The sequence below is a fragment of the Psittacula echo genome (genome assembly GCF_963264785.1).
Source record: "Psittacula echo genome assembly, chromosome: Z".
NCBI lineage: Eukaryota > Metazoa > Chordata > Aves > Psittaciformes > Psittacidae > Psittacula > Psittacula echo.
In genome coordinates, this window is record NC_137742.1 from 51,648,060 (window position 1) to 51,674,671 (window position 26,612).

At 38.4% G+C, this 26,612-nt stretch overlaps 1 protein-coding gene across 1 annotated transcript in view; it reads right to left on the reverse strand.

Annotated features, from left to right (window-relative positions):
* Positions 1 to 5,760: 5,760 nt before the first annotated feature.
* Positions 5,761 to 26,612, reverse strand: part of MEGF10 (multiple EGF like domains 10) — a gene marked incomplete at its 5' end in the record, with an annotated part of 70,683 nt that continues 49,831 nt past the window's right edge. The window contains 12 exons of the mRNA XM_080637366.1: positions 5,761 to 6,138; positions 7,083 to 7,289; positions 11,156 to 11,200; positions 11,863 to 11,986; positions 12,142 to 12,269; positions 13,202 to 13,438; positions 13,953 to 14,081; positions 16,062 to 16,190; positions 17,786 to 17,914; positions 20,957 to 21,085; positions 21,458 to 21,592; positions 23,790 to 23,936. Coding sequence (XP_080493492.1) covers positions 5,978 to 6,138; positions 7,083 to 7,289; positions 11,156 to 11,200; positions 11,863 to 11,986; positions 12,142 to 12,269; positions 13,202 to 13,438; positions 13,953 to 14,081; positions 16,062 to 16,190; positions 17,786 to 17,914; positions 20,957 to 21,085; positions 21,458 to 21,592; positions 23,790 to 23,936 — 1,700 coding nt within the window. The 3' untranslated portion in view covers positions 5,761 to 5,977. The remainder of the gene's footprint in view (positions 6,139 to 7,082; positions 7,290 to 11,155; positions 11,201 to 11,862; positions 11,987 to 12,141; positions 12,270 to 13,201; positions 13,439 to 13,952; positions 14,082 to 16,061; positions 16,191 to 17,785; positions 17,915 to 20,956; positions 21,086 to 21,457; positions 21,593 to 23,789; positions 23,937 to 26,612) is intronic.

Below are 26,612 nucleotides of genomic sequence, written 5' to 3' on the forward strand. Positions count from 1 at the left end.
CAGCTGGTGTTCAATAAGCCGTCGTTCTGTTGCTGCAGGGCTGTGAGCAGTGGGGTGGTTATGGAGCTCCTGCATGGCGGCTGATGACACATGATGCCGCAGATGGTGTGACAACATGCTCCTCAAAGTCGTCATCAGCCCGCACCGGGGGCATGATAGAAACGATCCTCCTCTTGCAGAGGGGGCACTCAGGCTTGCTTTCAAACCAATGCAGGATGCATGGATAGCAGAATTGGTGGCGACATGGCAGTACAGAGCTGGCCTCCTCCCAGCCCTCCAGGCATATTGACAGCAGTTGTCCAGCACTGCAGCCATGCTCTTCATGGGCAGCAGTGAGCTGGGAGGTGGTGAAGGTGTCCCTCATTGCCACTGCAGCAGGAGGTATCACACTAGAAAGGAAGAGAGGCCAGGGTCACTGGCTGGCTTGGGGAGGGTGAAAGAAATGCCCAGGTCTCTAAAAAGGAAACACACCCAGCTCACCACCCCAGGTGAGAGTTCCCCACCTAGCTCACCTCTGCTGCTGCAAGAGCAGCTCTGGGGGTCTACTGGCTGCCTGAACCTGGTAGGGCTGGGGAGGATCCTCTGAGCGCTGCAGCTGAACAGCCCCCAAGCACACCAGCACCAAGACCTCACTCAGGGCTTCAAATCTCGCCAACTGCTCAGCTGAAGTGAGGGCACAAGCCATCTGTGTGAGACTCAGCAACCAAATGCAGCGAGGGATGCATGGTCACAAAACATCGCTTGGGGACACCAGAACCCGTCACTCAGGGATGTCACAGCAGACCATCCGTTCCTGTGGCACTCACCCCACTAGCACTGCAGTCCCAGCACATGCATCTGGGGTTACTGCAGTGCCACTGACTACTCCATCCCCCTCTCTTTTGTGCTTGGCGTAAGTACTCCATGCCAGTCACCAAGGCCTCGGTTGTGTCTTCTCAGACCACGTCAGGTCACTGTGGCCATGGCAGACGTTTTCCAGGCACATCTGGTTCACTCAGCAACATCTTGTGCTTCCCTGGGTGGCTGCAGGACAAAGTCCCACAGACCCTCCATGCACTCCAGCAGAGCCTGTCAGCCATCTGGGCTCCACTGCTTACTCCCACAAGGTGTCACAGGCTTGCTGTGGTTCATCTTCTACCTTCATCTCCTTCCCATCCAAACCACTCTATTGTTTCTATTATGAGTTCTTAATGCCAGTCTCTCATCCTTGAACTGTGATAGGAAAGAAAAATTTCCCACCTCATCTGTCTCTAGCCAGTGTTGTAGATCCATGTTTGGGGGTCAGAATAATAAAAAAGAAATTATGCATGTTACCCCTTTTAAGTTGTGTTTGTATTTTGGTTAACTGTTTTTCTAAGGGTTAATCCAAGGCTAATACCCTAACAAAAAGGGAAAATGCCTTGCTTTTGGCAACCCAGGTCTCCATCTTAATCAAGGTTAAAACTTTAAATATTCAAGGGACAGGCTGGAAAGCATCACCCTGTTTACGTAATTAATTCCTGCAGGAACAGGCAGTAATCACAAAAGTTCCATAGTTCAATATCAGCCTTGATTTTCTGCATAGCATCTCATAAATTGCTTGCTTTCTAGAAAAGGGAAAATAAAATATATTACTTGGTGGTCCAGCATGGACAAGGGTGATATTTTCTATATTTCCCATGCTATTTCCATCCTAAGGAAATGGAAAACAAAGGAAAAAAAATCAAAGTATTTCTTTCATTAGAAACTTTATTACATTAACCTACAGGTATGTGAAGTGAAATAAATGGTAGTGAAGGGCAGAATGATGAACATCAGTCATCTTTGGAAAATAGATATATTTTCACAACAAAACACTTTTTTGTTACAGCTAAGAAAAAAAGCCAAGCATACTTGATAGGTTTTCTTTAAAAATACATTACAGTTCAATCATATCAAAGTGAAGTGTTGTGGGCTAAAAAACTGGACATAGAAGAGTTAGGTTCAGTGCTAGAGCACTAATAGGAGCGTACTAAATTACATGATTTTCTGTACATTAATTAACAAACATGCACCCTTTTGTCTTTAGTAATTTTAACTAATATATATATAATCTTTAATATAAAGCATTTTTGTCAAAATTAGCTCTGTATTCTTTAGTCTAGACTTTAGAGCTTCAGTTTAAGGATTATTATTTGGACACATTTCTAATAAAAAATTTCAGTTGAAGTCACAGTACTTGAAAAATTCACTATATTTTAAATAACGTTCCCCACTTTTGATTTTATCCCAACTTCACTTCAGTATAAACTTAACTTTGCAGATTGTCTCAACAGAAACTATGAGTACAATGAAATCTTTCCCCTCTAATCTTCATGTACATCTCCAATTAATGGGAGTTTTCTGGGTACGTCAAGATAAGGACAAAATTTTATGTGTAACAGTGTGTTGTGATTAAAAATCTTTGATATAGTAAAAAGCTTTGAGGTTTACAATGCTTCTAAATGACCAAAATTAATATGCCTACATTATTTAAAACCTAAAGTTTATACTCACTACTTACTTTAAAACCAGCTATTAACTTTGTGCAGCATTTTGCACTTCATTAAACTGATAACAAGTTGCTAAGGGATAGCTATCTCCATTTTCAATGCTATGTTTCTTGTTGTAACGTGAATAGAGGCAAGGCCTCTCTTTCCGTTACTGTCTGTGATGAAGCCAGTTCTCTGAGTAGATGGTGTTTGCTAAAATTATTGTATCCAGGACAGTATAGTATATATGCTGAAAGATATTTAAGTTCTCTGAAGAGCATACTGTGATACAAAAAGGGCTGTGTGTCGGTTGTGAGGATTAAGCTGGCGTTGTCTTAAATCGACTGCAGAGTATACACCCTAGCCATACAGCAAACAGCAGGATTCCTAATGTGAGTCCCATGCACTTCTTTCCTTTGGAATGACACGCTGCCATCATTTAACGAGGATACATTACCCCTGCAGGCAGTCTGTTTTCTGAGTGTCTGCCAAAGATCATTCACTGAAATAAATTCACAAGTCATTTACTTGACCAATGCGTATTGCAAATCCTGCTCAGATATATGCAGGTATTGCTTAATGCTGACTGTGCAGCAGGAGTTTAACCCACAAATAGAAAGGCAGACTTTGGTAATGTATATATTTAGAACATACAAAATAGGCAAAATTATCAGAAACTCATCTGTTTTCACGCATATTTGGCTGAATATATCACTTGAGGATATGTGACATACTGGAAATTTCCAAACAATTGTAATCTATTCAGCTCTTCACTTTTTCACATGAAAAAGGAACTGGTTATATTATGAAGATCATCTGTGGTCTCCAAATTTTTACACAGAGGAAGAAGATAAGTTTTTTTGAGATCACAATTGCTAAATACAGCATTTGCTATTCATGGCTTGAGAGAAGAAAGGTTTTATTTTAACGTCTGTTTCATACAGTACAAACACAAGTATATACCACTTAGCTCTATGTGTTATCTATATGCACACAAACCAAATCAATACTTTTGCCTTACAGAAGGATTAAATTGTAACTGGCTTTTGAAATCTTGTAGTTAATTTCTGTACTTGCAAAATGCAAAGATAATCAAATTATTTATTCCAAAGATATATAAGAAATGCCCAGGGAATTGCAAAAGAGCCAGTGCTCATGGCTAGAAAGAGCCAAGTATGTCACGGTGCACTTCATGCAGGCATATACATTCTCAGGCTTGGACACATCCGCAATGATGTCTTCAGCTGCAGATCTCTCATTTATCACCACTTCAGTGACAAAAACTAAAAGCAAACTGTACTTCCATTTCAGCTCTGGGGTTCCTTTTAAAAAAAAAAAAAATAATAATCCATTTTTTTTTTCCAGTTTTTCTTCCAGTTGATCCTCTGTTGCATTTAGTATTCCAAAGGCAACTGGTTGTGATTTTCTTCAGAATATATCAATGCTCTCACAGTAGTGATAATACTTTGTCTCAGACTGTATTACAGTCCAGATGTAACAATAAAAATTGTTGTGGCACTCCCTGTGCTAAGTTGAGAAGCACATACACCAAATTCTTGACCTATTGACTGCTTTTCCTATTGTCATTATCACAGGTCTCATGTGCCAAAATGTGACCCCAAAAGCAGAAAGAGGACTAGTGCTTCCCATTGTATGTCATACAATGCAACCACTTGTGTCCTTCCCTCATCAATTGGGAATATACCAACCCCCAGGACAAGCTATTCACAAGAAGCCACAGAGTTACCACCAGGGCAGGGTAGAAGAGCTTGCCAGGGTAACCTTACTGCCTGGTAGACCATGTTTAGCAGGTAGCATCACTGACAGCAACAGCAGCTGAAATAATACTGTGACATCATTTTTAGGTTTCTAAAGGTAACTTTCCACTGAAAGAGAATGTCCAACCTATATCAACCATTATTTTTTTTTTTAGGCTGACATGTCTGGGCAACAATTTTCCCTCAATACATGGATACCTTGGCAAATTTAATTTCCACTGAATTGTGCACTTAAAAACCAGACTCTTTTGGAGAAAAGGAGCCATTTGGAAAGATTGTCTCCATCCATACAGTTGACAGAATCAGCTAAACTTCACAGAGGGACTGGTTTTTACTTTTTTTTCTGCATTCTTGTTATTATCCTCAGCAAAAACACCTTGTTGGTTTGGATTTATTTTTTTTTCCTAGTTAATTTGTTAAGTTAAACTACTTAACACTAACTACCTCTGACAGAGATCAGTATGACAGGAATTCTTACTTTAATCCTTTTCCTTCTGCACAGAGGTGTCTATAACCATATAAAATAAAGTCCAGTTAGCAAAAATGCAAAAGAAATGGGCACATAGTGAAGTACTTTTGCAGTTACAAGCTAGATCACTAAAAACACAGACACGCAGCATAAAAATGGAGACACAAGTTAAGAATGGGGAGCACGTTATTAGCAATGCAAAAGACCAGCTTAAGCACGTTTCCCTACATCAACTATAAAAAAGAAAAGGTGCCTTTTGAGCAAATACGCACAGAGATTGCTTAGTTATTTCTAAGAAAAAAACAGAACACTTTACTACTTTTATTCTATAATACAGTCATTATTACTACCTGTTTATAAAATGTAAACCCTTCCTTGCAGTTAAGATTTACAGCAGTCATCACCTTTGTCCACTCCTTACATAATCAGTCCACGGTGACAAAAATAAACTGATTTAAGTCACATATTTATGAAGTGATTAGTGATATGTGATAGATTACTTGTTGTGTACAGCAGAAACAGTGGTCAGAACTGCAACATATGAACAGTAGCAAAACATTCGTTGAAGACTGGTGCTGCAGTACCAAGAGATCTCGAGGCATGTAATACTGATGTACACAATGATTTTATCTGCAAAACTATTCAAGCATGGTATGCCTACCACCAGTAATGGACAAAAAAGTGTAATGACAGATTTCCCAAACTGCAGAATTGTGCTTACTTATCCCCATCAGATCTTGTCTCTTAGTATGTCTTGACTAAAGATCAGAATGGAAGGTAAAATTTGGCAAGGCAGTTTTTCTTCTACATAACTAGTAAATCAGATCACCTATATGAAGTGGTATTTGGTAATTTCCAGTGTCCTGGGAGTATTTCTACTCAAACGTGACAAACATGAAGTCTATATTTAAAATTGTTGAAATGGGTTGTTATCAACACTGATCCGCAAACTAATGTTTTTAAGCCAGTATATTTCAGTATAAATGTATTGCATACCTGTTTCTGTAAAATTTACTGCCATGAAAACAAAAAAGCATGAACAGGATCCCCAGAGTGTGGCATTTGTCCATCTGTCACTTGTATACACCATACAAACCTCATGTTGAGATTCTGTTTAATGTACAGCACTTGTCTGCTGGACAGATTAGGAGCCAAATATGATGGTAAAACTAGAGGAAGGAGCACAACCATGCCACTTTGCCCCTTCAGAGTCCCACTGTGCCACACATCAGCTTTTGGGCTCATTCACTGTTGACCCCTTTTGCAGAGGATTTAGGGCTATCTCGAACTGGTAGCAAGTCATAATGACATGGAATATGGCTGTTTTTTGGAAGATCATAAGGATCCTGGCTGAAACGTCCACTGCTGCTGAATGCTCCCTGGACAACACTCACCGTAGGTTCTGTGATAAAAGAGAGCACATACTTTTAACGCCAGAAGTGACAAAGAGAAGGCAAACACTGTATTTCATTTCAGTTCACATTAAAATATATCCCCTCCTTTCTGCATCAATGTAGGGATTCCTTGTCAGGCTTAGTCCTGAAATACAGGTGTAAAAACAAAGGCTGATGTTTAGGGGTTTTGGCTTTAAAATAAGTTACACCTGTGGGCTTGCAACAGGGCCCTGCCATGAGTATATTTACTGACAGAAGCAAGTGGACCAGCATCTGTTCTCTGTGTGTGGACAAACTGAAAAAACAAAACAAAACAAAAACAAAAAACAAAACCTTAAAAAAAGAAACAAAACAAAAAACAACCAACAAAAAAAATCCCAAAACACTCACAACTTTTATTCAAGATTTTATAAAAATCCTTAGAAACACCATTAGGACAACTACCTTTCCGCGCGACCCCGAAGTTTTCTATAACTATACTAAAACGGTAGCTAGATGTGGCCCATATCAATTAAATACTACATCTGTTGGTGAAGATGCTGTTTTTTCTGACCAAAGGGAGGAAACAGATCTTTCCTATTCCTCCGATAAACTTAATTCAGCTGTATTCAGTACTTGACAGCCTAATCTAGTGTTGAATTATACTGCAATCAAATGCTAAGCTTATCTTATGCTGTTGTTTAAAGAAAGGCTTTCAAACCAGGGAAATTCAGAGGTACCTCTAGGTTACAGAACAGAGCTGAAAGTATTTCAAACTCTGTTCTTGTGAATTATACTGCTTATGTCAAAAGAATGAGATTGTTACAGCTTTTGAGCAGAAAACAGACTCTGAATGCATCATCTTTTTTTTTCAGTAATTTTTCATGTGTTCTGTTTAGAATGATTCAAAGAATAAAAACCCTGTGCTCTTTGTTCTTAACCTTCCAAATCTAGAAGTAGATTTTGTACTCACCAACTTCATAAATGTTCTTGTTGGCTGAAGCAGATCCAGCGATCTCAGCATATGGGGAGTCCCTGCGTGCTGGTGACTTCATTTCAACATATCCACATTCTGAATTTTTTGGTACAAGAGCTGGTGGGTCTTTTATAGTAGCATATGGGTTCTCAGAACTACTTAAAGAGCAATTACTTAAATTGTATTCTGAGTTCTTCACTAGATCTGCAAAAAGAAAAACAATTGTTCTCTCAAGCATGCTACATACTATGGACATTGCTGCTAACCAGGGCATTCTTTGAGTTCAAAAAAGTTACCCATAAATGATTATTTAAGTGGAAACCAGTCATAGCACTTCAAAAGTACGTGCAGCAAAGTACGTCTAATGCTATGCTTTTTTATGGGCTTGATCTTGCCAGCAGGAAATTTCTTTTACAAGGTCTGAGAACCTTCAGTTCTCATTAAAATAGTAGCAAGAATTAACTACAGAAAATGTGTAGAACCAGTTTTTAGAAGGAACTTCAGAATACTTTTTGCCTTTCTAATTGCTAAACTCAGGACACTATTAAATTATCTAAGACTGCTCCCAATAGCAGTGTCTGAGCAAATGATAGGGTGAAGTTAAGGTTGTCCAGTTTGATCATCTTAGGAAACTGAATGTGCACAAGCCCATGGGACCTGATGAAATCCATCCACGGGTCCTGAAGGAGCTCGCGAATGAAGTTGCTAAGCCACTGTCCATCATATTTAAAAAATCATGGCAGTCAGGTGAAGTTCACGATGACTGGAAAAAGGGAAAAGAAGGGGAAAATGGAAGACCCAAGGAACTATAGACCAGTCAGTCTCATCTCTGTGCCTGGCAGGATCATAGAGCAGATTCTCTTAGAAACCATTTTAGGGTACATGAAAGACAATGAGGTGGCTGGTGACAGGCAAATCATGCCTGACCGATTTGGTGGCCTTCTATGATGGGGCTACGAAACTGATGGACAGGGGAAAGCAGTTGATGTTGTCTACCTGGACTTGTGCAAAGTGTTTCACACTGTCCCACATGACATCCTTGTCTCTAAATTGGAGAGACATCAATTTGATGGGTGGACCACTCAGTGGATAAAGAACTGGCTGGATGGCCGCATGCAAAGAGTTGTGGTCAATGGCTCCATGTCCAACTGGAGATAAGTAACGAGTGGTGTCCCTCAGGGATTGGCGTTGAGACTGATCCTGTTTTTTGGTGTCATGGACAGTGGGATTGAGTGCGCCCTCAGCAAGTTTGCCAATGACACCAAGCTGTGTGGTTCAGTTGATACACTGGAGGGAAGGAATGCCATCCAGATGGACCTTGACCTGCTTGAGAGGTGGGACTATGCCAATCTCATGAAGTTCAACCATGCAAGGTGCAAGGTCCTACACCTGGGTCGGAGCAATCCCAGGCCCAGCTACAGGTCGGGCAGAGAACAGGTTCAGAGCAGCCCTGCAGAGAAGGACTTGGGGGTGCTGGTCAACGAGAAACTTAACATGATCTGGCTTCAGTGTGCGCTCACAGCCCAGAAAGCCAACCATATCCTGGGCTGCATCCAAAGGAGCGTGACCAGCAGGTCGAAGGTGATCCTGCCCTCTACTCTGCTCTCATGAGACCCCACTTTTAGCACTGTGTGCAGTTTTGGTGTCCTAAGCATAAGAACATGTCTACGTCCAACAGCTGTTGGAGCAAGTCCAGAGGAGAGCCACAAGAATGATGAGGGGACTGGAGCACCTCCCGTATGAAGACAGGCTGAGAAAGTTGGGGCTGTTCAGCCTGGAGAAGAGAAGGCTGTGTGGAGATCTCATAGCAGCCTTCCAGTATCTGAAGCAGGCCTACAATGATGCTGGGGAGGTACTCTTCATTGCAACTGTAGTGATAGGACAAGGGGTAATGGCTTTGAAGTTAAACAGGGGAAGTTCAGGTTAGATACAAGGAAGAAGTTCTTTACTGTGACGGTGGTGAAGCACTGGAACAGGTTGCCCAAAGAAATGCTACATCTCTGGCAGTGTTCAAGACCAGGTTGGACACAGCCTTGAGCAGCATGGTCTAGTGGGAGGCATCCCTTCCCATGACAGGGGGTTTGGAACTAGACGATCTGCAAGTCTTTTCCAACCCTAAGCCCTCTATGATTCTATGAGAATTTGAGTATGGGCCACACTGAAAGAGTAACCATCTTCTTAAAAGTTTCTGTAAGGTGCAAACAGAACTGAAAACAAAACATCAGGTGGCTTGTTATTTCAGGATTTAACTGAAGGACAGATAACTGTAGTTTAAGAGAAGATGTGTTTTCTTATGCTGGGAAGAGATTTTGTGGTGTCTGTGTTCCTTTGTTTTCTGTGTTGTTCTGTGATATGCTGTGTTATTTAAGCTTTAGAGCTGAGATTTTCCAAGCTTGTTCCTGACTGAATATGAAGCATGAGACTGACCTTAGTGAACCTGTCAGTGGGTAGGTGCTTCACTTTGTGACTGCTTTAGTATATTTTTAATTGGGCTTCCCTTAACCATAGAATTGTTTAGGTTGGAAAAGACCTTTAAGCTCATTGCGTCCAACTGTTAACCCAGCACTGCCAAGTCCATCACTAAACCATGTCCATAAGCGCCACATCTACTCATCTTTAAAGTATCTCCAGGGATGGTGATTCCAGCAATTCTCTGGGCAGCCTGTTCCAATGCCTGATCACCCTCTCTGCGAAGAAATTTTTCCTACATCCAGTCTAAACCTCCCCTGGTGCAGCCTGGGGCTATTTCCTCTTGTCCTATCACTTGTTACTTGGGAGAAGAGACCGACCCGCACCTCACTACAACCTCCTTTCATGTAGCTGAGGGAATAATAAGGCCTTCCCCTGAGCCTTCTCTTCTCCAGACTCAGCACCCCCAGGTCCCTCAGCCACTCCTCATAAGACTTACTCTCCAGACCCTTCAGCAGCTTCATTGCCCTTCTCTGGACCCACTCGAGCACATCAATGTCTCTCTTGTAGTGAAGGGCCCAGAACTGAGCACAGGATTTGAGGTGCAGCTTCACCAGTGCCAAGTACAGGGGGATGATCACTGCCCTGGCCCTGCTGACCACAGGAAGCTGATACAGGCCAGGATGCCACTGGCCTTCTTGGCTGCCCAGGCACAAGCTGGATCATGTTCAGCTCCATCAATCAGCACCCCCAGGGCCTTTTCCACTGAGCACCTTTCCAGCCATGCTTTCCAAGGCCTGTAGCATTGCATGGGGTTGTTGTGACCCAAATCCAGGAAATGTCAGGTATAATAAAACCACTCCTTCAGATGAATTGTCATGTATTATACATAAGGTGACAAACCAGCTGCTTTTTGCCTACATATTTATTTTGTCTCATTCATATTAACGCTTAGCTACACTTTCTTCATTTTCTGGATATCCAGGCAATTCTAGTCACCCTTGGCATACCTGAATCATATAACAAAAATAGTGACACATACCAGTATGGTCCAGTATGAAATCTTACAAGAAAACCAGATAATTCAAAAGATAAAAATATCATCACTACCCTGAATTTCTGAAGCTTATAATTCCTCTCTATTCATATTTTCACATCCTTTTCAAAGGCCTGCAGTGAATGTGATGAAGCAGTGCAGGCTTGTAGTCATGCAGTCCTACCATACCAGTTGCAAGAGGAATTGTATCACTTTTAAAGTCTTTCATCAGAGGCAGCATGCATCCTTACCTGGCTCTCTAGGCTGAATTCAAGGGCCATCCCTGTTCTGCTGTCTATTTAGAATAGAACTATTTTGTGACTCAGCTGTTACAGAAATATTTGATGGATGTGACACAAAGGGGACTTAAAAAGGCTTGGCTTGTTGTTTTGTTTTTTGTAGTTTGTTGGGGTTTTGTTTTATTATTTTATTTTATTTTATTTTATTTTATTTTATTTTAACCTTCTTCTCAAAAGAAAAGAAAAATCATGCATTGATTTAATGTCTAGGAATAACTTAGTCCAAAATTATTTTATGTTTTCTTCACACAGAAGCCAAAGAGTAATTAGAAGAGTAAACTGAATGTCTACACCATTCACTCAAATGCATCAGAAAATCACCTCACCTTTCAGGGACTTTCCCAAATATCCCCTATCAAGTCCAAAAGCACCTGAGAAAAACAGCACAAATAAACAGAATAGTTTTAAAATCAGAGAAAAATTATTAGATAACAGCTTCTAAAGCTTTTAAAATTGCCTTGGGACTAATTTCTACCTCAGCAGAATAATTCTCTTATAAGCCCTGTGGCCTAAACACCTATTGTCTAAGTCTATAGCTTTGCAATTATCTGTTAGTAATAGATTTCTCTCAATATAAATCCCAATGTAAACATCAGCAATCAACAGTGCCTGACAACTGTCTTCAGAGACCTGGCACTTGGTTACTAATTCATATACAACCCCTAATTTATTTAAAAAGAATATGTAATTTTTGTACAATGTAAAAATTGTACAAAAAGCAGAGCCTTATTGTACAGTACCCATTATTTTATGAAACTAATTGATAAACAAATCTTTTTATAAAAATGAGATACTTTGCACATCTTGTCTCCATTGGGCATCAGACTGATTTGCTGTGACTGATTCCTCAAAAGGAGTTACTTTTTTTTTTATCTGTAAGAATGCTGCCTTAATGGAAGGTCAGATCCATGACCCTGAACCTCACACACAGTCTAACAAGCCTGGCATTACCCTAAGTGGAGAACCAGGAAAACATCCCTGGTTTTCAACCCATCCCAAACACACTAAGTAACATTCACATTCTCCTTATTACCAAGCTCATTGAGGTAGCCACCATGTTTCCAGTCTGCAGGCAGTGTCCCTGTGTAGTCCATGATGTTGCCTCGTTTTCCAGGTTCCACGTTTTTAAGGTTCACAAACAGCTGGCTGGTTTTTGCCTGTATCAAAGAAAGATAGGTTATAGAAACTGAAACTGATGGAAAGTTTCTGAATTTCCATGTGATAATCAGGGAAAGTAAAACTAAACAAGAAACATTAGGGAAGCAAATCAAAGGCTCATTTACACAAAAGGATCCAGATTTTTATGCTTTACCTTTGCCAGGGTCAGCCTGTCCATGTTGTTGACATGAGGTGGGGTAGTGCATTGAGTTAGAGTATGATAACTAGGATTAGAGAAATAGTGACTGTTTGCATTTCCACCACTACCATGAGGAATGGTTTCTGAAATGGAAAAGAAATAAACTAGTAAAAATAACATGGCATTTCTTTCTCAGGATATATTTTTGACAGTACTGTACTGATTTCAGAATCTGATTTAGTTTCTTGGAAAAAAAAAAGAAGTTTAAAAATTTTGCATCCATTTGAAGAAATTAGAGATAGTAACTGACTAGTCACTGCCTGAATTTCAAATCTCAAATTCTCTGGATTGGAAACAGATGGTGGGAGAGTATGTTAAAAATCTATAAAATTATAAAAATATACAGAAGGCAAAGAAAGTACTCACTGTTCTTCCTAATAAAAGCAAGGGTACCTAATAAAATTTATAGTGAATTTAAACCTAACAGAGCAAGCAGGTTTTCACTCAACATACAAAGGAGTAGAAGCGAAGAAACAGAATAGGTAAAAATCTATTCTCAATTACAGTGATGGTTATTAAACACTGTGATTTAGATGCGCCTTTTGGTTGAGAAGATTTCTATGCTGATAACTGTATATTTAGGAAGGTACTGAAGGCATATCTCTATACTTGTTAAATATGCCACATAGTTTCATGTACCCATCCACATGCACTTTCATAGGCTGAAAACTCCTGTTTCAGGAGCAATGCTCCTTTTAATTTGTTTTAAACTTAAGCCACTCTGCTATCTGCCTCTCTACAGAATCTTGCCACAACTAATGTAAAATCCTGATTTTCTATAGCTATAGCAGTCTTTCTGTATTCAAGCTGTTGGCATTGAATTTAAAGTCTCAGTAGAAACTATTTTTTGCTACACTTTTCAATTCTGTTTAAAAATAAGCAAAGAGGAATAGAAACATCCATACTTCCACTTTTTAATGCAGAAAAAACATTTGAGCTGAACCACTTAAGAGCTCAGCTGAAAAAGCACAAGATTAAGAGACAGAGAAAAAGCCCTGTTCTAAGTATCACTTACCCGAAATGGTGTAATCAGCATTGATGACTCTCATAGCAGGTGTATAGGTCACTGCAGGCATATTTGTTTCTTTTCCTTTCTGCTTTTGTCTGTAAATTATGAACAGCACTAGCAGGAAAAGCACAACCAGGACAAGAATAATGATGCCTGCTATAGCCCCTATCTGGTAAGAATCAGCAGGGATGGCAGTACTGGTACGGCTTAAACTGTTCAAGTTTCCTACTATAATTACACCAGCTGAAATACAAGAAGAAATGAAAATATGTGGCATAAATTCAGAGGCTTATGTGTCAGGAGCAGAAGACAATATTTCACTTCTAAACCTTTCTGCTAATTTAACTGCATTTAATAATGCCAAAATAGAACTATGTCAGAAAGCAATACAAAGACAGTCCTAGCCTTAAGAAAAAGCATTCATCTTCTTCAAAGAAAGAGATATTTCATGGAGTCGAAAAAGTAAGAACACTCACTAGGCAAAAGCAGAGAGCAGGTAAAGCACATGCTCTATCAGCAGCTCGGGGCAGCACAGCACTGCAAAACATGTTATGAATGCTTTGCTCCAACAAACTATCACTGAGGCAGTTAATATTTTAAAAAATCTACAGAACATGTATAATTTAATAGAATGGACTATTTAAACACACATGCCTTATCAGGTTAATTTAATGAATAATATAGATGTGGCATTTAATATGCTAATCCAAGTCTTATATAAAACAATTACAATAATTTTATTGCATCTAGGTTTTACCTTGATCACACCTGGCCCCTTTCCAGCCTGGGCTGCAGTAACACGTTCCTGTGATGTGGTCACAAGTTGAGTTGTTTAGACAGTCACATATCTGCCGGCATCCATACCCATATGTGCCTTGAGGGCATTCTGCACAAAATGAATACAAATAAACATCAGACACAGTACTTCTTAAATGGTTTGGTATTACAGATCGGAATTACAGATCTACAGCACTTTACATGCTGCCATGCATTTCTAACCTCATACGGTTTTGTACATGGCCAGCAGATGGCAATGTGTTATTAGTACCAGACCTAACAAGATGTTCCTGAGAGGTCCTCTCTGTATAGGTGTGTATGCCTGGGAAAGGAGATTGTATTCAGAAGTTATTTTCCTTTACTTGTAATGTTGCTGTCGCCGAGGCAATGAAATTAAGAAAGAAAACAAAATAAAATAAAATAAAACAAAACAACAACAAAATTTTCCCCTGCCCCAAACAAAAAACCCCCACAAACCCCAACACTTAAAAGGTAGAAGACCCTTTAAACTGGCAACAGTTTTACACCAGAATGTCAAGTCTCACAGGTTACTCAGATCCCTTCTGGAAATATCACATAATCATATGAGTGGAGCCAGACATCTGGCTGGTGTTATGTCATATGACAGATGTGCTGATGTGGTAAAAGAGTAAGAGTATGCCTACAGCATACTTTGGTACTGCAATGTGTACATTAAGGAACTACCTACAGGAGAAAAATGGTAAATTATGAAAAATAAGCTCATTGGAAGAGGTTTATGTTATTTTTTTCTCGTGAAAAATGACTTCAATACAATAATTAATTACTGATCAAAGTGTCTTCTACATCATGTAATCAGCATGATAGGGAATTATCCTACACTGATAAAAGTTATTTCTTCTATACCACCACCTCTGTTAGTGTGTGGCTGGTTGCATCACTGTAGTTCTGGCTGTTTGAGGAATTTGTGGTATTTCTTCACCTTCTGAGACTCAATTTTCTGAAATCTCTCAGGAGTTTGTAACTATATTAATTTGGTTTTCATCTTTAAAAGAATATACCTAATCTTTTATGCATTTCTAACTTAGAATAATTTACAAGATAACGTAACACAGTGGGTGCTAGATAAATATTCTTACAGTCTTGGTAAATCTAGACTCAAGTGGAATTTTATGCTTATATACCAACTCTTTCTTTTGGGTATATCCAGTAAAACAAGATTATAAGTAATGAAGACAATATCTGGGCAAACCCCATCACACTATAATGTATTTTGGCATTTTAAAATCTGAATTGAAATAAAAAGTCCATTTTTAAAACTTAAATTCAAATTCAGAAATGCAAAAATGTTTAGTTTAATACTATTAAATCGTTGTCAGATTATACTATAAAGTATAAAATCTATAAAACTTAATTATAAAGCTATATTTCCTGAAGTATTCAAAATTATTTTTTATAACATAGCAGGCTGAATGGACTGCTTTGCAATGTAATATAATGCATGCAGTGTGGGAGCACCACTCTGTAGTGTTAGCAAAACTTGGGCCAAAAGCTTGATTATTCTTTTAATATTGTACAGCGTTGTAACACTATTGATGTCAGTGGTGTCATTCTTGTTTTCCTGGGGTAAAGAATCACACACATATGAAAACAAAATGATGATGCTTTTGTCATCAAATTGTTTTGTAAAACCACATCATAAAATTAATTTTATCCTCTAGGATTCATGTATTTCTTTACTTTTCTATTAGTTTTCATTGTAGTTTATGCTAATGACAATTACTTGGATTCATTTGTTACACTTACATGGCAGAGTTGTTGGGGGTTTTTAGCACTATGTCCAAAGCAACTAGAATGAAGTACAAATGCCTCTTACATGTAGCTATAAATTGAAAGAAACAGCCGTTCCAATTGGAACCAGTCTTAATAACTAATTCTGCGGGCTTTGATCTGTTTGGAAAAGGCTGAGGTCCAACTCCTGAAGCTCTTTCCCCATCAAAATTCCCACTGAAGAGAAGAGGTTGTATCACAACACCAGCCAAAACAACAGAGGTTTGGCTCAGGGTTTAATATTTGTTATCCTGCATGGAGAATTCCTGTCCCTACTCACTCTGCTCACAATGCTTCCCCATGAACCCTGTGCGGCAGGTGCACTGCCCGCTGATGTGGTCACAGTCGGCTCCATTCTGACACTGGCATATCAGTGCACAGTCCTTCCCATAAAACCCTAGGGGACATCCTGCAATACAAAAAGAAGCAGGGGAAAAGGAGTGAAACAACTGCTCTGGAAATGAAATGCAAATATCCTGATTAAGTATGTTATTGAGAAGTCATATCTATAACCCTACTACTTAGCATAGCATTCTCTAAACAATAAATCAAGACCTACCCTATTTTAACTGGTTTAAAATACATGTTAGGCAAAAACTCCATAAAAATGAGGTTGAGATATTGCACAGACAGCAGATGTTCAGAAGAAGGCAGCAAGAAGGTCTCTTCAAAGAAATGGGTTTAAAAAGATATTTGAAGGAGGAGACAGAGGGCAGTTTGTGAACCAGAGCAGGGGGTCTATTCAGTGATAAATGAACCCTTGGACATATTTTTGCACAGTTGATGTTGAAACATAAAAAAATAAAAATAATAACATATTGTATCTCAGCTCCTTGCCAAGATACCATTTCAGCATGAAGACATATCACCACAGAGAGATCATTATTCACCAGCAGGAAGCACAATAACCATGATAGCTGACAGCTGAACCAGTATAGTGAATGTCTTCCCGAACTGCATCCATATGGCCCTATAATATATCGGTTATTTCCTGCCACTATGACATTATTCACTTGAAAAAGGAGATTTCTGATTAAATGAAAAAGTGTACTTAAGAACTGAATGCAAAACACAGCAGTCTTAATTTTCTTGAGTTCAAAATAACAGTTGTGCACAGATTACAGACAGCAGGGGTGCCCGGGTTGAAGGTAAACCAAATTGAAGCTGTAATGTGATGAAGAAGCCAACTTTATCAATATCTATCTCTACTGCATGGCTAGTATTTTAATTTTAATGAAAAGTTCTTGGGGAAAAAAGAAAATCAGATTAGTGTATTAATTACATGAAGAAAATTCAAAAATTTATGAGTCTAGAGAAGTTAAGTTTCTGAGTTCCAAATAAAATAGCTTTATCAGTGTCTGAATTACAGGTGCTGAGCTAGAGCTGTTGTTGCAATTGATCCTGGAGATAGCAGTTACAGATACAAGATTTACTGTATGACCATTTTGCAGTTACAACAGGGACTGTGCCTCAGCAGACCACAGCCACAGCTAAGGTAGAAGCTATAATCATGGCTTCAGTCAGCTCTATGTTATCTTACAAGTCTTGGTCATCAGGTCCCTGCTACTAGAGCACTTCCTAGGGTGGTTTCAGAGAAGGAAGAAATTAAATGGTACCATCATCCCACCCTGTGGGGAATGGGTGAAGAACTGACACAATCAGTGCTTTGGACTGTAGCCAAACCACACATGCGCAGTGGTAGCATCTGAATGTCAGAGTCATTCTGTGTATGCACGTGACAGACTCTTCCACAGGGATGCCCAGCTGCAACCAAAAGTTGTCTTCTTCTGAAGGAATGCTAAAGAGGATCCCAAATGAAGTGATCAGCACTCTAACAGTGCTTATACAAGGCCTCCCCTGCAACCATGGGGACAATGTGTTGCATCTTCTGTATCAAAAAAGATTCAGCAGCATGGGAAGAAATCGATGATTAAAGTGTGAAAATACTAAAGAAAAATTCTGTCAATGACTATAGACTAAGGATGGATAACAAAAGTCACTTACTTTGTGTACAGTAAAGGCCAGTCCATCCTGGGGTACATTTGCACTCCCCATCATAGGCACTGCAGTAAGCTCCATTATGGCAGTTGCAGGTGTGGATGCAGTTTGGTCCCCAGTGGGAAGGTGGGCAAGCTAAAACAACAATTAATCTCAAATGACAAAGATCCTTGATACCCATGAACAGAGCTGCTTACATTCATTAATAAGCACTGCTCCATTTGGGGCTTGCTTTTCTTTTAAACGTATTTTTTGTGCTGCTTCATTCTGAGAAAAAAAATACAGACTTTTTTTTTTTTTTAACTAAGGAATCATTTTAGTCTAGATAGAAAGTGCTGAAAACCAGATAAAAGATTAGATGTGTGAAAGAAACCAGTGATACATACTTGATACTCAGCACCTAAAACACTCATACCAGCTTTCACATAGAGAAAGCCATGCAAGTTTCCTTTCTTGATTAATTTTTTAATCTGCAAACAGTTCAGTAAGCACAATTAAGGGGATCAGCCTTTTGAGCCTTAAAAGTGAAGAAGAAAGAGAAGATTGAAGCGTCTTACAGCCTTAGACCCAAGAGCAATAGACACATCTATTGCTTTAGACCCAATACTAAGCTTACTTCTTTTATTTCCACCGTATAGATTCTACACAGTTGCCTAAACGTGGTACATATAATCAGGACCATACAGCACGTTAATTCAGTTGCTTCTGTGGGTCCATTAATCAATATAATATTTCTAAAACCCAAGTAATTCTCTATAAAATGGAGATTTTTTTTTTTCATTCACAATCATTTGGACATGTTACGAGACAGAATTTTACTGTAGATTTTTGACTGCTTTGAAAATGTCATAGTGAATGAATTTGATACTATGTGCTGCCATTAGAATAGTGAATGGTTCCAAAATTATAATTACTATTCAGACACAGCAAAAGATAGTTTTCTTCATGTCAGAATATCACTAAATGCAGAAGGTACTCTTAAGAATAGTCCCTTTCTGCTGATTAGGATTCACATCCTGAGGTTTTTATTTGTTTCTTTAGTTAAAGAGATGCATAAACTAAGAATAGCTTTATGGAAGTGCAACATGAATATTTCACAAGAGATAAGAAAGAGATCAGACACCGAAGCCTTAGCTCTATACCTACATAAGTTTAAAAAGACTGGTAACTCCCTTTACTGGTACTGATTTTGTTGTCCAGAGACCTGTCTGACAGCAATAAGAGTTCCTGAATCCTTTAAATGTTTGCATAATGATTCATCTATGTGTGGGCTGTATTTTTGCAGTGTTCTCTTTGTCCAAATTTCACTTCATTAAGAAATACACTATGCTGTGTTAGAAAAAAGTACTAAGCTTGTTTTTTGTTCTTTCCATTTCAGTTGTGCCACACAATGATTTTTATTATTGTTTTGTATTCAAAATTAGTGGTCAACGAAGAAGGAATGTAAATCACATGCAGACCAAAGGTTAGAAGTTTCAAAAAGGTCGCTGGTTCCAAAAGAAATTAATGGAATCATTATTTTCCATGTGAACGAAAAACCTTTATACAAAGCAAATTAACTTCCTCTGTTACGGTCCATGAGCACAGCTTCAGTAGACACTTCCATTCATATTGCTGGCACCATTTTCTTGTTATTGATTCAGTAAGTCCCTCCTCCTCCTAAATACCCCTATTCTGCTACTCTCCCAAATACCTACTTATTTTACCATAAAAACAGGGACCTTTGTTGCTACTTGCTTCCACAGAAACAGGCCGAAGATTTATTTTGGTATCATATTGACTTGTACATGCTAATCCCTTCACAGAATGTAGCCAGAAAAGCTTTTCTTCCAAATTGATCAGATGTTACATCACACTGCTACAGAGCCCGTTAACCTGGACCAGTCAAACCGTAAATGATATAATGTTATTAGGCATGTTATTAGGAAATGCACCTCCCTGGAAACCCCACCACAATGTCTTTTGAATTTTGACGTATCAGGGTCTTGTACAGCTTCTTTTATTCATAAAAATGGGTTGGCTGAAATTTTGGTATGTCATGTTAGCCAGACTGTATGGATTTTGATACCTTATGGTTTTGGATATGCTTCTTGTGGGAATTTTGCTTCAGATATTTATTTCCTGTCATTAGTAATTTGCATAGACCAAGCAAGACATCTGGGAGTGCCTAATTATTTAATAAAATATGAAAGAATAAAATTACCCTTCTTCTTTTTAAGTCAGGAACAAAGTAGACCCTAAGTTTAGCATACCAAGACAATATTCAAGGGAGGTAGAATGACACTAAAAATGTGTATCTGTGAAACATTTATAAAAAGAAGAAAAAAATCCATAAAAAATTGTAAGTACTTTAAAAAGTCATGGTGAAAAATTTGTTAACAAGATGTTCAAATGTTTAACAAGAATAAGGATGATTTTGCAGCCACAGCAGTAAATTGTATCTGACAAAATCTTGACTCTGTTCTGAGCCTTGCCAGTGGCTCTGTATGCAACCGTGTTAAGAAAAAACACTGTCTTTAAGTGCCTCAGCTCCTAATTTGTAAAATGTAAGACATTTGTTAAATGTAAGACTGTCTTGAGAATACAAGCCCTGGTATCTTCACGTTACCATGGAAAAACTGAATAATTACAGACAAGCAAACTACAAGTCAAGAACCCTCTCTTCAATGCAAGATTCATCAAGTCACAGACTTTTTCATGTTGGAAGAGACATCTTAGCATCACCTAGTCCAACATCAAAGGATCTTCAACAGTGATACTTTCACAGCCTCTTTCAGGCTGGAGACTTCAGAGCCTCTGTGGACAGTTGCTGTGCTTGACCACTCACACAGTAGCGATTTATTCTTTTTTTTCTTTTATCTAGCACAAGTAACCCTTGCTGCCACTTCTGAAACAAATCTCATGCAACTTCTCTACAACTCTTCTTTGGACAGTGGAAGAATGAAAATTGATCCCTTTCTGTCATATGATCTAGCCCACTTACTAGGAAAATCACAGTGCAGATGTGTTTCTAATAATGCTGATGAAATGTAGAAAAGTTTGGGATCTCTTCATTATATCCCATGAAATCCTCATTTCTGACTTACACAGTGGTTTTTTACCAAAAAACTAGAGAATTCAAATAGCCAAACCTTGATCAATTGCTTCAAAAATAAAGGAAAAAAAGATGATACTTACGCTGAGAGCAGTCACTACCAATCCAGCCAGGGTAACACTGACAGGATCTATCAATAGGATTACACGTTCCGTTATTGGTACAGGTGCATATGCCAATGCAGTTCTTGCCAAATCTGCCGCTGGGACATACTGAGAACAAGTTGTCAGAATTAGAACTCCTTAGTCATCAGAAGAAGATTGTATTTTCCTTACTTCAAGAGAAAGCAACTGGTACTTGGGTCAAGAAATGTGTTGCTTAGTATAATGTTAATGTATGGCATTAAAAATTCTGGTAAGACCAGTATACATACTCATTATACAAATAATGCAAACAAGAATACAATGGGGTTTATGCTTCAGGATCAAATGTTCAAACAGCTTAAACCTGCTTAAGATTTCTAATTTATAAGCTGCACATACTAAAACAGAAACTGGTTTTGGTTTCATTATTTCCAAATTGTGAAATTAAAATTATTACAGTGCTTGATCTGCATCCCATTAAGTCTTTATTATAACATGTACCTTCATTACAGAGGGCTCCTGTAAATCCAGGTAAGCAGTCACATAAGCCAGTAATGTGATGGCAGGGACCACTGCTGTGTACACACTGCGGGCATGCCTGGCTGCAGCGGTGTCCATAAAACCCAGGGGAACAAACTGGAATTAGAAAGAACAAATTGTCGTTGCTTCCTGTATTTTCTCTATGGCTGTGAACTACTCTTCAGTGCATGAGTTCCTAACTTTGAATTAGCTCTCCTTTCTAAATACATAAGAATTGCAATGGCGGTTGGTATTATTTATAAAGTCCCATGCTTTACTCACAAAAGGAGATTTGCTCATCTTCCACAAGAGTTTACTATATTCTAGTTAGTGATGATTTAGTTGCATTCTATTACCTGTCAGGCCTCAGTGCCTTTGAGTTATGTTTGAAATGCATGTATACTATACATGTTATATGTATTTTTCTATGCATTACATGTCCTCTGCAACATCAATGTCTTCTAAAGCACCTTTGAAGAGAAGTGATTTAAAATAATAGAGTGGATAGTTTTATCTGTAGATTACTAGAATCATCTTAGATCTTGACTTCTGTGTTTTCTAACTTAAAATACAAATAGCCGTTACTTCACTGAGAAAAACATACAAATGTTTTCCATTCATTCTTTCATTTAGGTATTCACTGTACTCATTACATGGTACAGACAGCTATGCATCACCTACCTTTTAGGGAACCTAAGATCAGAAATACAGAGTCATTTACTTAATTCTTACACTAAAGACACTGGTTTCTTTGAAAAAAAAATAAAAGGAGGAAAAAAATAAAAGAAAAAGACTGTTGCATAAAATCTCCTTTGTTGCTTTAATCGCTTTTGACATTTATTTCCTGATAAATTAGAATATTAGGTAATGCATCAAGAGAAATACCTGTTTCACAGCAGCAATTAGCACTGATGAAAAGTAACTTGGAATCTTTTCAATTTTAATTTCATTCAAGATTCAGTCTTTTAATTATACACTTGAGACAAGTTATGTGGCCAGACCTCTCTAGAGACATTAACTTTTCCAAGTGAAACAGTGCCAAAAGGTCTTCCTGTTTACTGAAAAGGCACTTTCTGACTGGGATCCAAATTATTCATATGACCTTTGTCTTCCCTGCCTCCAGACCGTACATCAGAGAGGGACTCTGAGAGCCACTGGACTGGAAGCCTCTTGTCCAGGTTATAGGCACAGTTCCAAAACACAGGGAACATTTTTATATGTAGTGTTACACTTAGTCTGCCTTTGGATTAACTGATTAACTGCTAGGCCTTTCGAGATTAGATAGTAAGAATAATTTCTGCAGTTAGTTAAAAATGCTTAAGGAATGCTAATGCCACACTAATGTGGGATTTAGCAGTGCCATAGGCAATTACATTTTTCAGCTTGAAAACTTGCCATTCCTAGACTGTAACACTTTATCCTCCTCTGGTTCTCCTTCTACCTTCTCGTAACCATTTCATGTCATCTCCTGCCTTTAAGCCTCTTTTGGAGAGCCTATAAGCAACTCCACTTAGCCTACTACACCTACTTCTTGGCCCTGTTTCTGGAAGACCTCCTCTCGAAACAGGGTTATCCTCCAAGTGCAGAGGACTCAATTTCTCTTCTCTGAACACCTTTTCCTCACAGCTTCAATAATTCAGACTGAAGGCAGCTAGATTGCTGACAAACTGTGACAAATCTTGGAAGGGTAGGTATTTTGCACATCAGCTTATTTTTGCCTCCCTGTTTTTGGTATTATTTGCCTCAGTTCATCTGTATCTCTTCTTTTAACATTTAAATTTTACAGAGACAATTTTTCCAAGTGCAACTATGGGTACACATGATATCATCTACTTACTGTAAGGCCTTATCCCTCTGGCCATTCTTTGCTGCTTCAAAATAAGTGTTAAAAGAAGGCAGTAATTTAGCCAATGATTAGACTCAATGGGAAGCCTGGGTGTCTAGCTGCTAAATCTCACATGTTTTCTTTACCTACTAAAATATGTATTACAAAATTAATGCTCATCAATCACATTTGGAAATGCTTGCCTTTAGAATGGAATGCCGTACTGAATTTGTTTCTTTGAAAGTCACATGCGTAGCAATGTCACAGCACAGACAGTAAACAAAAGTTCCACAAGAAGAGCACTACTAGTTGGAAACACTTTTTAATTCCAGGTAACACTTAAATCTGTATATTCAGACCCTTTAACACAATATACAATCAAAGAGTGTTTCATAGTACTTCATACTACAATTAAAAAAATATTATGGTATTATATTCCAAGTAAAGGAGGGAGAAACAGAGATTGTAAAGCATTTATTTTGTCCTTACTTCTCTGACAAGTGGTGCCTCTGTATCCTGGTGCACACTCACAGATTCCGTCATCTGGAGAGCAGGACGCTCCATTTTTGCAGTAACAAGACAACGAGCAATTTGGACCCCACTGTCCCTCAGCACATACGCTGTCACAGTGAATGCCTGCAATCATAAATAAACAAAACTGTCAGCTTTTGTAGAGAACTCTCACATGGAGTTAGTTTAAACCTTTGGTCCTCAAAGGACTCATTTTTAAAACAAAGCTCACAAAACTTGTTTATGAAAATATCATTAACATCAGGAAAATATAACAAGGTAAACTTGTATCTCTGCTCATGCCTTTCCTCAGAGCAATGGATTTCTTTCATTTTCCAGTTTTGAAAGATGTACATAAGGGCTGATCCTGAGTTCTGTAACAGGAAAGCACTTCTGCAGATTTACAGGGAACATAAGAGCTCAATGGGATCCTACCTCCAGGCTTCCTGCTTGCAGGTACTTTAATATCTACAAAAAAGAATGCAAACCTCTGAATAGGATAAAGAGTTTGATCATTTTCCAAGACCTTTACACATATAAAAATTTAAAAAGGTCTTTTATTTCTCTCACTTTCACCATTGGTATCCATAAAAAGAATCAAAAAAGAAAGTAATTTAAATGCAGCAAAATAATGGCTTTTGCTTCCTCTATAATAGCTGTTTCAAAACAGCAAAAGCTTATTTTTAATTTTTATGTTAGGGAAATTCACAACAAAATGTTTTGCAGAAACTTTTCCTCCTCAGTGTAAAAATACTTAAGGTCTGACATAATTTTATTTAATAATAGGATGCAGGACATGGAATGATTTCTAATTAGTTGTGAGCTGATTACTGCTCAGCCTCATACCAAATGGAAAAATGTAGCACACACAAAGGGTTCCCAGACACATCATGCGAACATTCCAAAATGCTTAGCTGCAACAGTTTTAAGGATGCTGGTCAGTTAGAGCTTTGTCTAACCATTTTTGGCACAAAATTTATTATAAAATGGCCACAACCTGAACCTCTATACATAAATCATAATACAGATTGCTAATTACAATCATCCAGTCATGTGGTGTTTTATTTCTTTGCAATGCAGCAACATTAAATATCACTTTCCTGTTTGCTTTTTCCACTATCTGCTTTTTAAAAGCACACTGCATGTTAAATGCCAGCGGGCACCACTGTAGAACTCAGACCGTATTGTGTCTACAGTACTTTGCATTAACAATTAAGTCTTATTGTAATGCCTCTACTGAATGAAGCCCTTCGCTAAAGGAAAAGTGGACTGGATCCAGCCACAAGCATGTCTTGCGTTGTAAGTTTTTCCAGCAAAATATTCCACAGGTTCACTGGCTGCCAGTGTCATAAAAAAGCAAAGCAGTTTCACATGTGGCACTAAAAAGTTCTTTTAACTTTGAAGAGCAAAACCTACTGTTTGTAACAATGCTGAAAAAATGTTTACTGATAGACCAGACTTAAAGGTGATTCCTCAACCCTTGCAGCATTTGCTTTGTAAAGCTGCCTATATCCAAATACCTAACTCTCTAACTAGAGGAAAAGTGAAACTCTAGGCTCTCAAATTGTTTGCTTCTCTACAACACAATCAACAGACTGAATAATCAAATATGTGGTTCAACAAATCGCACCAGTTTATGCCAGCAAGGGAGACAAGTACATGCCTTTTAGAATCCAGACACCAACCAGCAGCAGACAGTACATGGGCCACCTAAAAGCCCCAACTGTACAATGACCATTGATTAATACTGATTTAAACCAAATTTATTGTCAAAAAATGAAAGGTCTCTTATATCACTACTTTTTTTTTTTTTTTTCATTTTTGCCTGTGTAAGTAATATCATTCTCCTATCTTCATCTACATTTGAGAGGCACTGTAGGCTTGCTTCTCAGTAGCCTGGGTCAACTTTTTCATTAACTCCCTATTTGTGGATAAATAGATAAAATGGTGGTTTGATTTTGAGAGATGCTGATGCACATTAGCTAGATGAGATCACAGCACTTTTTTTAGAAACAAGACCACTTACATTTCAACTTGTAAGAAATTGCTCTGCTTTAGGTTCCAAAATTTGAGAACTCAAGTTTATAATCTGTGAAAGCATAAACAGACACATGCAGAACATCTCAGAATTGAGCCTAGCATTCTGTTCATGTGAGTGTTATCTGTCGTATCATACATATAGCTTCACTCACTGAACCCTGCTACAGAAAAGACATTTTTCACAGAGCTTTAATGGGTTTCAGTAGTGTTCAGTATACAATGGTCACTATTAACAAGTCAGCAGTTGCCAAGAGTTACCATAGTGCATTATCTGAGATTATGTAGACCAGTGACATACAATAACACCAGGCTCAATTATATCATCTTGATCTGTGAACAGAGGATGCTTTATGACAGCATGGTGTCAAAGGGTGATACTGGGCACACTAGGATAGAAAAGACAGTGGGTCCCATACTGCATAGACCCACGATACTTAAAAGAGCCAACAACTACCATTAAAAATAAAAAGGAAAAATTTCCTCCAGTACACATCGGGGAAAATTATCCATTAGGGAAACTGAAAAAAATATCTTTTCTTTCCCACTTTCACCCCTTATAGTCAGGTGAAGAACGGCATCCCCCTACTTTGCAAAGAAACAGTGCATCCTGAGTACCACTGGGTAATAACTATGAGAGTATAACATACTACAAGTGTGCTGAATACTACTTACGTTCCACTGCAGAAAGAATTCTATTCTGTTCATTATTGATCACAAGCAAAATTAATTTCACTCCTCTGTGTGCATGCCAAGAACATATGT